We start from the raw sequence: 14,493 nt of genomic DNA on the forward strand, positions 1-14,493 counted from the left end.
TCAAAGGAAACAAAGGCCACGCAAAAGGATAATGTGACTTTCAACAAAAACCCTTTCCTGACTGTAAAAGGGATTTTACAAATGAAATTCTAAATGAGTCCAGTTCCCTTATTCCAAGCTTCTTACTTTGATCTGCTCTTCTTCTATTAGTTTTTCCACAAATACACACTGATAAAGTCATGCTGCAAAATCTTTGCATGCAACACCAAAGCAGAGCACCACATCAAGTATTATCAAAGCAGTTAGCGCGCTAAGTAGTACAACACAGCAGTCAGATAATCTCCCCTCTTCCACATTAATACACACAAGCCATGTCTAGAAACTGTCACAGTCGATCGTCCAGGGTTCGATTTAGCAGGTCTAGTGAAGACCTGCTAATTCAAGCACAGGACGTCCTTTTCTGTTCCAGTACTCCTACTCCTCATGAGGAATAAAGGAAGCCAACAGGAGTGTTTGTTCCTGTCTACTTCCCACTGTGTGGGTAGTGATTTAAGACATGTCAACTCCAGCTACATAATTAACATAGATGGAACTGCATATCTTAAGTCGACCTTCCCCTTTCGTGTAGACATGCCCATGGAGATATTTGCCCACAAAAAAAAAAACAAAAAAAAAACAAACAAAAAAAAACTATAAACCCTTGCCTTGCAAAGCAGACACTAGAACATACAAGAGAACCTGAGAGTTATGAACACTTCAGGAATAGACATTGTTCATAACTATGAAATGTTCGTAACTCTGCACAAAATATTATGGTTGCTCTAGCGAAAGTTTACAACTGAACACTGACTTAACACAGCTTTGAAATTTTACTATGCAAAAGCAAAATGTTTTTAATCATCTTAATTTAAATAAAACAAGCTGTTTCCTTACCTTGTTAAATTTTTTTTTTAAGTTTTCCTTTATTTTGTTAAAGCAGTTTACATTCAACATAGTATTGTATTTGCTTTGTGTGTGGGTGTATCTCTACTGCTGCCTGATTATGCACTTCCAGTACCAAATGAGTTGCATGGTTGACCTGTCGTTTGTAACACTGGTGTTCTATTGTAGCTACTATATATGTAATAATTCTAAATCTATCTATTGCTAGTGTAAACTGAACCTCATTCCTCGTGGAACATAATTTGTAAATGTTAGCCTTTTAAACTGTTCTTTCCCTAGCTTTCCATCCAGGAGTTTGTACTGGCAGGCATCTTTGCTGCAGTGAACATTCTTCCCAATATATTTTAATAGCACCCACAGCTCCTCTTTCCTTTATTCCCCACCCACCCCTCATTTACCTATTTTATTTCAATATCAGTTTGGTGGTGGTATCAAACAACTGGACACTCAGATGTATATATGATTCTAACGAATTTCCAGACAAACATTAACGAGACTTTACAGTAGAACCTCAGAGTTATGAACACCTTGGGAATTGAGGTTAGTCATAACTCTGAAACGTTCATAACTGAACACGATGTTAGGGTGGTTCTTTCAAAAGTTTACAACTGAACATTTAATTAACACAACTTTGAAACTTTACGCGCAGAAGAAAAATGCTGCTTCTCCCAGCCCCCTTTTTTTAGAGCTTATGTTTAAACTCAGCACTGTACTGTATTTGAGGGTTTTGATTTTTTGGCTCTGATGTGTGTCTGCTGCTGCCTGAATACGCTTCCGGTTGCAAATGAGGTGTATGGTTTACTGCTTGGTTTGTAATTCTGGCGTTCGGAACTATAAGGTTCTACTGGAAACTGTAGTTTTCTATATTCTGAAATAAGGCCATCTTTAAAGCAAAGGAAGAACAGTGTCTTGCACCAAAAGTTACTACACAAGAAGGTTCTTTTTAGACTTTAGTTCAGATATACAAATGTAGGACTCCACAAGGCATGGGCCTGTTGCCCATGTTGTTCAAATCATCCTTGTGAATTCATTTTCAAACGTATAGTACAGTACATTATCATCAGCATGATGATGATGAGGATACACAAAAACTTGTCAAACCGACTCTGCTCAGCTGTGGCATGATATTTGAATATTGTCATATTTAAATCAGGACTATTACATCCTCAAGCTTGAAAAAATGAAGTCTTGCTGTTGAGTAGAGATCATCTATACAAAAGATAGTTTCTCCTTTGTAGCGCCATCTGATGGGATTAGTATGAAGGTAATGAATCAGATTAAGAAACTTGGTGTCTCTTTTGTCATTATCTTTGCCTTGGAAAGCTATGCATGGGGCATGGTACAAAAGTAGGCTTATTTTTCAGTTGTGCAATTTGTGTCAGGTACACATGTTTATACCATAATGACCTTGCAACAGTAATATACAAACTTCATGGCCAGAAGAACAACTGTTGCAATTCCTTCTTTGCAAGGCTTTCAGTATTGCTGCTCCATCAACCAGCTACAGCTTATTCAACATGAGCTATCATGATCCTAAACAAATCCCTGTTTTAAAAAGGTTGTCTGCCTATAAAGTGATAGGATGATGCTGCTGATTTATAAATCCTTATCCTTAATCCTTTCCACTATTTATAGTCAAAATCTACTCCTAAAGACTTGTATGACTGGTATCAGTACCTATGCTCACTCAACGCTGTTGTTTAGATGGCAAGATAGTTACACTTACAGCAGTAGACCATACATTGTCAAACAGTGTTTCTTAAACTTTTTAAGACCAAGGAACACCAAACAATATTTTTTTTTTAAATGGGGAACACCAAGGATGTTGTTGAGACCAAAAAAAAAAAAAAAAAAAAAAAAAGCTTGCCACTTTAAGGGCAGCCATTTGAACTCTGTTCTCGCCGCGTATGGTGACCATATTTTCTGAACCAAAATTATGGACACATTAGCCATATGCCCTGATCTCTGTTAATCATGCCCCTGACTCTTGGGATCAAGATGGACACATGACCAGAAAGGGGGGGGGGGGGTCACACGACATCTTTTACAAGAACTTTTCCCACCATCCTCCTACCAATAGAGATGAGTATGGCCCCCACCAAATCCTGCCATTGCATTAACCCAATTTGTATCACATTAACTCGGGGGGGGAGGGCAGGGAGAGGCTGGGGGAAGTGTTCCCTCTAAGAGAGTTTCCTCCCATAAGCTGAATGAATTTTATGTTGTGCACCAGTACTGAGATCATGTGGCTTGTTTGGATTCGCTACTATGGCACCCAAGTTATTATTAATAAATATCTTATAAACCGCTACCTTTTTCCTCTGCTGCCCTGTCGCCTCCCCTGGTGCCTGCTTCCCCCCACCCCTCACCCTCCTCTGCTGTCCTGACTCCTGCCCTTCTCACTGCCCTCAACCCTTCTGGGACTTGCCCACCTGCACCAGCCCTTCACTCGCCTCTGTGCCCACTCCTCCAGTAGCCCCACTCTGATCATGTGAGCTACCCCTCCTCATCCCCTCTCCTAACACCTCCCTCTACACATCTGCCCTGCCTCTCTCCTCTAGTTCTGGTCCCTCCCCTGCAGGTGTCTGCCCTTCTGCTTCACCCCCAGAATCCCCCGGCACCTGCACCTTCTCTTACCCCTGCATCCTCCTGGTGCCTCCCCCTTCCCTCACTGCCCCCTGGCCCCCTTGCCCTCTTTCTCCCTGATGCCCATTCCCTCATCATGCTTTGCCCCACTTCCTCTCATGCCCTTCTGTGCCCTCCCACATGATTTGCTCCATTCCCTCCTTCCTCATGCCCACCCCTCCTTTCAACCCTTCTTCCAGCACCTCCCCCTCCCCTTCCTCTCTCTTGCCCCCAATGCCTTTCCCCTCTCCTCTCCCAGCATCACCCTGTCCCTTCCATCCTCCCACCCCTACTGACAGCTCCCCTCCGTTCTCTTGCCCTTTTCCTCATTGTCTCCACTTGGCCCCCTGGCATTTGTTTCTCCTCCATCCTGTCCCTTGGTGCCTTTCCCTTTCTTCTCCTGCCTTGTCCCCGTCCCCTCAGCCCAAGCCCCTTCCTCTCCCACCCTCTTTCCCCCTAGTTTTTCCCCTATGCCTCCCACACCTTTTGCCTTCCAGTTTGTGGGGCTGGAGTCTGTGGTCGGACCCCAGAAGTCCCCGCAGCCCTGGGCTCAGCTGCTTCCAGGGAAGGACCGCTTGCCAGGCCTGGAGCTGGGCCACCCACAGTGCTAATTTTAGTGCAGTCCAGTCCCTACACCACCTTTGGCTCCTATTAGGAGGAGTGCAGGGGGGAGGGGAGAAACCCCCCACCTCACCAGACACAGCTTGCTGAGTGTGGCAGAGTGAGCAGGTCCGTGCACTGCTGCTCCACCAGCAGGGTGGGAAGGGGCAGGGGGAGGAAGGGCTGTGCACAGTGCACACCAGCAGAGTCTGAATGTACCCCGCTCTGCAGCACTCCAGCTGGGCTCTGCGCAGTCTCTGCCGGGACTCAGCGGCAGCTCCCAGGAGCGGCTCACCGGCTCCAATCAGTGACCCTCCCCCTCCAGCAGTGGTGGAGACCACCTGTGGATGGAGGCGGCCAGGCTGGCGACCACGCATGGCGGAGGCAGTCCCACAACGGGAGGTAAGGGCCATAGGGGAGAGGGGTTTGCTGGACGGCAGCGGGCGCTGCACAGGAGCTTGGAGCACTGGAAACTGCACGCCACCAGCAGCAGCCCTGGCTGCCCATGCAAAGCACCAAGGGAGCCACTTAGGTGCTGGGTGGAGGCGGGGAGTTGCTGCTGTGCCACGCTAGCACTGGGAGTCTTTAAATCCGCCACTGTCCCGGAAAAAAAAGGAATATATGGTCACCATATCTTTGCGGCACATCTCCGACTGCCTCACGGCACACTGGTGTGCCACAGAACATACTTTAAGAAATGCTGGTGTAGAATGTGCTGCCAATGGAAATCTACCCAATTTCATCCTTCACTTTTCAGAAGGACCTTAGTGTATTTTGGTTGAACTTAATTTGAAAAGGTGCTTCTGAATGCTGTCAGTCCTATGACTATTACTTTCCCTCATTTCCAATCCTTCCCCCCACCCCATCCTTAATTCTCTTCTCTCTCTACTCACTCTTGAATTTATGTTTAAAATGGTATTTTATTAGATTTTGTTTTGATCACATTGTATGACATCAGTGCTTTTTTCTGGGAAATGAAAATGAATGTTAAATAAAATTAATTATTGACCATTTCCAAAAAAATGGAGATTTCCCACAACGTTTCTTCACTAATTTATAATTAGCGGCTTGTGTTTATGAGTTAGTGTGTTACTTCGCTATTAAAAAATAAAGGATTGTTTACAAAAAGAAAACGGCACACAACACAAAAGCATTGAAGACAATGCAGAAAAATCTCAGCAAGGCTCAACAATGCCAGGTTTTGCCATGATATTTGTATTTTTCAACACCTTTATGCCCCCCAAGCCTGTCTTAAAAGTTATACAAAATCTAAATAATGAAATATTTTAAAAACAAAGAACACAAGTTTCCAATTGAAGGTTGCTTACACTTTCCCCAAACAATTCATAAATTTATGGGATGTTCAAGCATACTAAAATATATGCTTCCCAGAAGACTACTCTACTATTAAACTAAGCGAGGTCTTTTCTCTTTTGGTCATATTTTTTTTTTAAGTTAAACAATTTTCTGGTTCACAGCACAATACATCTTTTAATAAAATGTAAGAAGGGGCATTCCCAAGTGGCAAACTCTGTTATATGCTGCTACTATGTTAGACAGCCTTGACTCCCAAACTCTTATCTGTAATTCATGAAATTTTATGCTGACCTCTAGCAGAAATGTGTACCCGCAAAATAGGATTAACAGAAATATTTTACCGTGCAAGAAAAATATAAAAAGTGTTTGTTGCAGTGCATGGAATGCATAGTAATAACATTAAGGTAGGGTCACCATTGTATTTCATATCACCATACCATATCACTGTACTGTTACCTCACACGAGAGGGTGCCAAGCAGTAACAGCTTTCATGGCAATTTAGTGATCCTGAAAGTCTAGTCTGAGGGATATGCAGCAGCACTGTAAAAAAATCAAGACTCTTGCTGAAGTCGGTAAATTATTATTACTGCTGCTTCGTAGCATCGTCCGTGTTTAGACACTTTACAGAACGCATATAAAATACACTCTTTACCCTCAAAATGTTATAGGTGAAGACTATGATCTCAGACCTCGTAACTAGCATCTTTAATAGATTCTGTAAGATCTTGGCTACCCAATAGATCAGTGGTCTGCAACCTTTTGGGGCTGCCGGGCACAGGGCTGCGCATGCGCCGCGTGCTCAGGGGTGGCAGCGCGCACGTGCCGTGCACCAGGGGCAGAGGCCAAGCATGCACCAGGTGCCTGGGGCAGGGGCCGTGCATGCACTGGGCGCCCGGGGCCCGAGGCACAAGAATGGCTTGAGCCACCCCTGGTCACTAGGTGGGTGCACATAAATGTCCTGGTGGGCGCTATGGCGCCCGTGGGCACCGCGTTGGGAACCACTGCAATAGATTATACCAGCATTTTAGCAACTTTCCTTCCACAAATGCTCTCCCCGCTAATTTCCAAATTTTGGGATGGTGCAGTGGTCTTGTCCTGCCATAATAAAAGGCTTTGTGACTTTTACATGTCCCTTAATAACTATTGGATCTTAGAACTGGAGCTCTAAGCCATCTGCTGGAAGATATCATATTCTTTAAAAGGTATTCTGATTCCCTATTACTCTTTGGATCAGAAAATCCAATGTTTCATTCCCGGATGCATTTTCTGCAACACAGTTTCATGTGCTCCTATAAGTTTGTTAGTCTCCTCCCCGCCCCCCAGATCTTAGGATGCCTGTCATCTTAACCAGCTGATTTATACCATACATGCATTTCAAGTATATTGCTTTTATCTGTTCTTCATCTAGATCAGTAGTCACCAACCAATAGATGGGGATCTACTGGCAGATCCTGGAGCCTCTGAGAGGTGATCCTGATTGGTTCGGCCAACAGGCTATCTAGTGCCAGCACTTCAGCTGCCCCTCCCCCACTGCTGCACAGCTCCTGCCTTCTGCTTGCAGCTGTCCCCTCAGGAGTCTCCTGCTTGCTGGGCAAGGGAGGGAGAAGCAGGTGCTGATGTCAGATTGCCCCCCTTTCCACTATGTATCCCATCTCCACAGAGTAGACAGAGGACAACAGAGCTTGGGATGGAGGGAGTTTGCTGGCTGCTTTTGGGAGTGGTGCAGGGCCAGGGCAGGGATGAGCCTGCCTTAGCCCCACTGCACCACCACCTAGGAGCTACCTGAGGTCAGCAGGGCCCAGCCAGAGCCCACATTCCGAAACCCTACCCCAGTAATGAACCTCCTCCAACACCCAAAGCCCCTGGCCTAGCTCTGAGCACCCCTGCATCCCAACACCTTCCCAGAGCCTGCGCCTAGAATCTCTCCTGCCACAAGCTCAGTTCAGAGCCCCTCACACTCCAGATCCCTTAATCTAATACCAGTCTGCATCCCAACCCACAGTCCCAGCCTGGTGAAAGTCGGAGAGGGAGGGAGGATGGAGTGAGCAGGAGTGGGGCCTTGGAGAAGGAGCACAAAGGAGGCGGGTCCAGAGTATCTGGGTGTGAGGTAGATCTTTGACGGCATTTAAATTCAAAAAGTGATCTCATGCTAAAAAACTTTGGAGACCCCTGATCTAGATGGTACTTTTACAGGATCTTCCCTACTTACCAATGGTTCAAACTTTTTTTTTCCCTATATAAGAAAGGCAGTCATCCATTTTTAAACATTTTTTCATACTCTCATCCCATTTACTCAGGGACTCCTACATTCTTTCTGCTATCTCTCAGCTGCCACACATTTTAAACTATTATGCTATTTTGCTTATTATGCTGTTTAATTTGTATGTATTTATTCTGCTTTTTTGCTGTCCTCATCTTGCCTCAGGAATCCCCAACTGAACATTCTTGTTTACCTCTCTCCATTCTAAGATTTTTAACCTCAGCTCTCTGGTAGATTCTTATTTCTTTCATTCTTCTTACAGTGAAAATGCACTCTGTCACACCTTACTTACACTGTCTCAAGGTTTTTCAGTTTTATTCTATGTTGTTAGATTTGTTCCATTTCACATACTAACTGTATTCAAAATTTATTTTCCTGAAATCCAAGATCCTTATACTGCTGCATTTGATTAACTAAATTTTGTACTTCACTGAATTCAAGCAGCTCATAGTCAGTGTCCTAACTCCCCAATTATTCTCAATTAGTTCCTTTCCTCCAGTGAGCATATCCAGGATGACTTCCATTCTTTCTGGAGTCACTATTTTGTGGAATGTAACTGAACCACCAGTAACTTCTAAATTTTCAGCAGAAAACATTTCTCCTACTCTATACATAAGGAGAAAGAGGGTCTTCAGGAGCAAAGGCAACACAGTTTGCATCTTTACTTTATGACCAATAATAGAAAGGAGCCTTCAAAGTGTGATGCTCTAAACCAAATGTATCTGTTGGCTAATTTCATGAGTAAGTCAAATTAAAAAAAAACCCATATAGACATGCTTGCTACACTACACTTGTGGGGGAAAAAATGCAAGCAAGCAAGCTCCCAAATGAAGTGTGCTCTGCATGGCTTTTGTGCTGATGGGGAAGAACAGCTTTGTGGAAGCTATGCTTAGGAATAAGACCACTTCAGCAGGCAATCCCCAATTCACAGCTCTCCCACTATCTCCATTTCATGAAGGGAAGCATCAACCCTTTTGGAAGGGCTAGTTAAGATGAGAAAATTATGACTTTCAGGGTACTATTGTTACTAACGGGGAAATTCTACACCACTGTATATGTGCAGAATTCATATCCCTTGCAGATTTTTATTTCTCTGCAGAAAACTGATTCTGCTGGCAAGGCGCTGCAGTTACGCCTTCCTCCCTCCCCTCCCAGGCTGGTGTGGTGTCAGAACAGAGGGCAGTCAGTACGTTGGCTCTAGCAGTCAACAGTTGTTAGGGAGCAGGAAGGTTCCTCCCCGCACCTTGCTCACAGGCCCAGGTAAGGAAGCATGGGATATGGGGAGACAGAGGAGGATACATAAGGGTGACACATGGGGATGTGGTGGTGGCTAAGTGGGTGTGCAGGGACAAATATGCCTGACTGAATCGGAGAGGCTAAGAGTCCTTCAGAATTTGCACAGAGAAGGCTCCCTAACAATTCCAGCCCCTTCTTCCCCCAAAAAACCTATTGCATATTTCTCCCACCCACACACAGCCACCCTCCAGTTTCACTCCCAGATTTCTGCCCAGCAATTACTTCCCTCTCCCTCAGTTCCTCCATTACCCCTGATTTCCCACAGCCTTCCAATGCTTCAGAAAGGCATGGAAAATAACCTTCTGCATTGTACTTTTAAATTAATTATTACTCAAAGCACTGTATTAATATGCTAGTAAGGAATCTCTTTGTCAAAAAAAAAAACATTCCCTGAATAATTTTTGCTGTCTGTATTATTACAGACACGCTTGCTGATAGGCATTTTAAAATTATCAAAATAATTTAAACTGGCAGGATTATATTGGCTTGGCAAATAACATATGCAGAATTTAAAAAGATTGTGGTTTTATGTCACAGAATTACACCAGGAGTATATTATACATAAAGGACATTGTTCACCTGTGGTCAAGATGGCTGAAGTCTTGCAAATTCAACTCCCTGGTATCTTGGGTCAGATAGATTGTATCCACATCCTATTATAAATTCACAAAAACACATCTCAGGAAAACTGGTTTTCTTGGTTTCACAGTCTCTCATTTTTTGCATGTTTAGCTGAAATAAATCTCAGTGTGAGATATTTACTTACCCACTGTACCTCGTCCCTATAGGGAAATCCAAGCCAGTCACAAACACATGCATACATTTGTGAAAATCCCCCTAGAAACAAAAAAGAAGAATAATTTTCACCATGGCAAATACACAAACCAGTACGTACAATGGTTCAAAACTCACTCTCATTCCCTCTCTGAAACCTATCCATTATACTGCAGGCAGATGCAGAAAGACAAAACTATAGCATGTTGTCTATAATATATGGCAGGTTGCAACAAAGCTTAAAAATAGTATCTTCATCCACCAATCATGAGTCCACTCTGCTAATTACACCTCAAAACTAAATTACACCTTGACTGGGTTCTGCCAGGAATAGAATTAAACTTCCCTGACATTGAAATTTCCGACTACTATGTAGCTCAGCTTTAAAAGTTCATTCTCACCACAAGGTCCCAGTTCTGTCACAGTCTGGCTGTCCCATAGTGCCTGAAGATTAGTCAGTCTTTCTGGGGGCTCCATAGTTACTTTTTTCATGATTCTCCTACATGCAAGGGGGAATACATAGGTAATATAAGTTTGTAAATATGTGCGCACATTTATCACACACACACAAATCTTATGTGCGTTTTAAAGACACTCATATACGAGTGGGAAAATCCGCACCCCTAAGCAACATAGTTATACAAACCTAACAGCTGGTGCGGATGCTATGTTGGAGAGAGAGCTTCTCTCATCGACACAGCTGCTGCCTCTTGTACTTAACCCAAAGGAGATGCCCACCCATTGTCATGGAACATCTTCTGAATAACAATGAATGGTACGCGAGACCATGTCAAGAACTTAAGAACGGCCGTATTGGGTCAGACCAAAGGTCCATCAAGCCCAGCAGCCTGTCTGCTGACAGTGGCCAGCACCAGGTGCCCCAGAGAGGGTGGAATGAAAACAATGATCAAACAATTTGTCTCCTGCCATCCTTCTCCAGCCTCTGACAAACAGAGGCTAGGGACACCATTTCTATCCCCTGGCTAATAGTCTTTTATGGACCTAACTTCCATGAAATTATCTAGCTTCTCTTTAAACTCTGTTACAGTCCTAGCCTTCACAGCCTCCTCTGGCAAGGAGTTCCACAGGTTGACTACACACTGTGTGAAGAAGAACTTTCTTTTATTAGTTTTTAACCTGCTACCCATTAACTTCATTCAAGAACACAGGGCAAGCAGCCTTGTATTGGTACTTGTTTTTGATAAGCAAAAAGTACAGATGCAGCCATGAAACTATCAACTGTGCACATAGCAATAACATCCTGGATAGCAGGATGTACCCCAAATAGGGGCACTGGGCATTTTACAGATCCTACACAATACTTAATCAATTGGTAGATATTATTAGAACGACCAAGTCTCTCTGCTATAAACTGGGCTTAGTGAGAACAATCGATGGGAGCGAATGAGCAGGACTGACCCACACGTCCTGCTTGATATAACTAGAAGTAATTAGGCCCTTCACACCCACGTGCGTGGAGTTCCAATGTGTGGGAAGAAACAGAACCACGACTCCTGCCTGGCACTGTGGGTAGCATACGGGTGACGTGTAAGTGAATTAGGTTTTATTATTGTATATAATGTATCTATTAGTAATTACTTTTGCATTGCTTTGCACTGTATTCATTACTTTAGAATTTATAATATTTAAGGTTTAAGTTGTATAGTAATTTTTTTTTTAAGGTTTGTAAAATGTAAACAACTGTATAAACTGCTTAAAGCTTGCAATAAATAAGAAAGTGGTTAATTAGCCCCAAAGTGTACTGGTTCCCCCTGGATGTAAAATAAATCGAACCACATGACAAATATAACCCCTCACAATCTGTCCACTGAAGGGTCCCAAAAATCTCACATATATACTGTTGAACTACACCATTATTACAGTCTGAGTCCATGCTGCAGCTTTGCTAGGGTGTTTGTACTCTCTTTTAATACAGTCTTTAACTGCAATTCTTATGTTACATAGCTGTTCTAACATGAATGACTCAATTATTCCTGTTCTGTACCAGGATCATCTCTTGCTCTCATTATTTCACACCAACAATGAGCACAACGGCCTCACTTCAAGTTAATTTAGATTAATTGGTAATGGAATAGTTGATGCAATTTGCATCAACTATTTGATTAGTCGATAAGGATGCCTCTGACTTTTACGTGTAGCAATAGCCTTGGGGTTGTTGCTAGATTTCAAAGGCAAGAACACTGCTGGGAGCATAGGGCCAGAGGGAGACTCAAGCAGTCCCTTGCTGGCCCTGTGCTCCCCACAGCGTTTCAAAGCGGCATTGCTGCATGGAGCCCGGGGTCAGCGGGGGGAGTCCCCAGCAGACCCCAGACTCCCCATGGCGCTGCCACTTTAAAATGCTACATGCAGCCCCCAGTTGGCCCCGGGCTGCATGTGGCATTTCAAAGCAGCAGTGCCAATGGAGCCCTGGATCTGGCCCTGTGCTCCATGCGGCACTGCCACTTTGAAGCATCCCATCCTCTTCCCCATCCCTTGCTGCCTCTTTGTGATAGAGGCAGCCCGGAGGGGTAGGAGGGAGTGATTAGTCGACTAGTCATTCATATCTCTACTTCAAGTGTTGCTGTTTATATAGAGCCACATATGAAAGTGCAGCTAAAGTATTAAAAACTGTGCCAAGAGCATGAAGATTTCTCAAGGGCTTCATGTACTCTGTGGACACACATTGGCTGCCTTGTTCTAACCTCTAAATTCAGACAGTTTCCTTTATCTCCACACCAAATAAAGAGTCTCTTTGCTTTATTCTTAAGAAGTAATATGAGGTTGTCTGAACAAAGGACAGACATGCATGCCTTCTCTGTTCTGCAAAACTCTAGAGTAAGTTAGCAATACATGCTAAAAGACTGATACATCAATTGCTTTCCTTTACAGACCTACAAGTGTCAACTTCCCAGGCATGTAGACTATTTCCCACTCAACCTGCAGGAAAGTTAAGTAACACAGGATGCACAGCCGGTGAGAAAACTGTAATTTACCTCTCCTGTGTCACTTACATTTTTCTGGAGTGTCAATTTTAAAACAATTGTTTATGAAAGTGCTTGTCAAAAGGAAAGCTATATTTTACATGGAACATATGCATGTTTGTTTTTTAACCCCTAGAAAAATGAGAGTAGAATGGAGACTAGCAGAGTGGGAAGTATCAGTTCAACTAGGGCAGGGAGAAAGATCAAGGAACCAAGTGAGAACAAAGTGAAGAAAACAAAAGAAAAGCTATTCAACTTTGCTGTAGGATGAAAGAATACAGAAAAGGAAGATGGCAGAAATAGGAGAAAGGAAACAAATAAGGTAGGAATAATTAGGAAAGATGAAATACAGAAGCAGAGTATAAAACACAGGCAAATTTCTGAGGTAAAGTGAGAAAGGCAGCAGACTAGTTGTTTTGCTGATGGTACGTGATGAAAGGCCTAGGGTTCAGTTTTAACAACTTAGTTCCCAACTGTGACATCTGAAAAATTATGAATATCATAGTCCTGATCCCAATCCCTGCCCCAGATTGGATTTTAGCTCCAGATAATTACCTGGAAAAAAACTAGCAAACATCACAGTTGTTTAGGAACAACCACTAGAGAAAAGAAATTATTGAGAACAAAGGGCCAGACCCTCAGGTGGGCCCAAGATCTGGGAAGTGAGGAGGCAAAAAGGAGACCTTGTAATACTGTTAGACCCTCTTCCAATCCCTGGAGCTAGAGAGACCAGAATGTCACCTAGCTTCTCAAAAGAGCTGTTACACCAGAGGGAGTCTCTAAAATGCAGCATGTGCCAGCCATGCCTGCTTCTATACTGACTTTACACTAATTAAGGACTCTTCCATATTACTACAGAGAAGCTCAAATGAGAGTCAGCCTCAGGCTCAAAAATGTTTCTTACATCTAAAGTATGTTCCTAATGAAAGGTGAGGACCAGAGGGCAGGGAACAGTGGCTAGTCAGCCTACCTGAACAATCTGGTGAGCTATATGCACTACAGATGTCCAAAAAATGAGTACCTACACTGGAGACAGACCCGGGAATATTTTCCTGAGGCACGTTCCAATGTGTGCCATCACTTCGTTCACATCTTCTGATGAAGCGATCTTCATGGAAATGCTGCATTTCTCTGTTTCAACAAGCAGCTGCATAAAATGTAGGTCAGAAAAAAATATAAGCACTGTAGAATTAATTTCCATGTAAAGAAACCTTTGGAATAATAACAGTTGGATGTTAAATATATGCTAATTTACCCACTGATTATTACTATGAGGTGACAAATGTTCCAAGGAAGAACAACTCTCCAATAAAGAAAGGAAATGTAGACTCAAAGTCTGTTTTCTTTTTCTGTAAGCCAAATGTCTTCCTCTGTCGCAGTGTAAAGATTTAAAAATGAACTGATCTCAGCTGAGACTTCCAAGCTAAAACTGAAAGCCTGAGCAGTAGCGCTCTCCAATTTTAAAATGAGTTTCAGAGTGTAAGAAAAGTATAGTAAGGCAGAAAAATATGCAATAGATGGAGCTTGCCTTCTTGAGCATAAACAATAGCTAATTAATCAATGACTATGATCCTTTGGAGACACTCAAGGATTCTGATCTGTGTCATTTATATCTAATGTTAAGACAATACCCTAAAAGGGAGAAAATATCTGTATTATTGTCGGTGTAAATGATGTAGTGACTTGTTTGACCTAACAGCACTGTTGCATAAGAGGTGTTGTGGACGTGTTTTAAAAACTAATGCCAGCCTGCTATC

General features: G+C 43.2%; 1 protein-coding gene across 3 annotated transcripts in view; it reads right to left on the reverse strand.

Annotated features, from left to right (window-relative positions):
• CARMIL1 (capping protein regulator and myosin 1 linker 1) overlaps window positions 1-14,493 on the reverse strand; it is a 247,884-nt gene that overhangs the window by 120,886 nt on the left and 112,505 nt on the right. For all 3 annotated transcript variants that reach the window (XM_075921131.1, XM_075921132.1, XM_075921130.1), the window contains exons 5-8: window positions 13,762-13,883; window positions 10,157-10,254; window positions 9,748-9,818; window positions 9,561-9,634 (exon numbers count right to left, since the gene is read on the reverse strand). In XM_075921131.1, coding sequence (XP_075777246.1) covers window positions 9,561-9,634; window positions 9,748-9,818; window positions 10,157-10,254; window positions 13,762-13,883 — 365 coding nt within the window. The remainder of the gene's footprint in view (window positions 1-9,560; window positions 9,635-9,747; window positions 9,819-10,156; window positions 10,255-13,761; window positions 13,884-14,493) is intronic.

The sequence above is a fragment of the Pelodiscus sinensis genome, chromosome 2 (genome assembly GCF_049634645.1).
Source record: "Pelodiscus sinensis isolate JC-2024 chromosome 2, ASM4963464v1, whole genome shotgun sequence".
Lineage (NCBI taxonomy): Eukaryota > Metazoa > Chordata > Testudines > Trionychidae > Pelodiscus > Pelodiscus sinensis.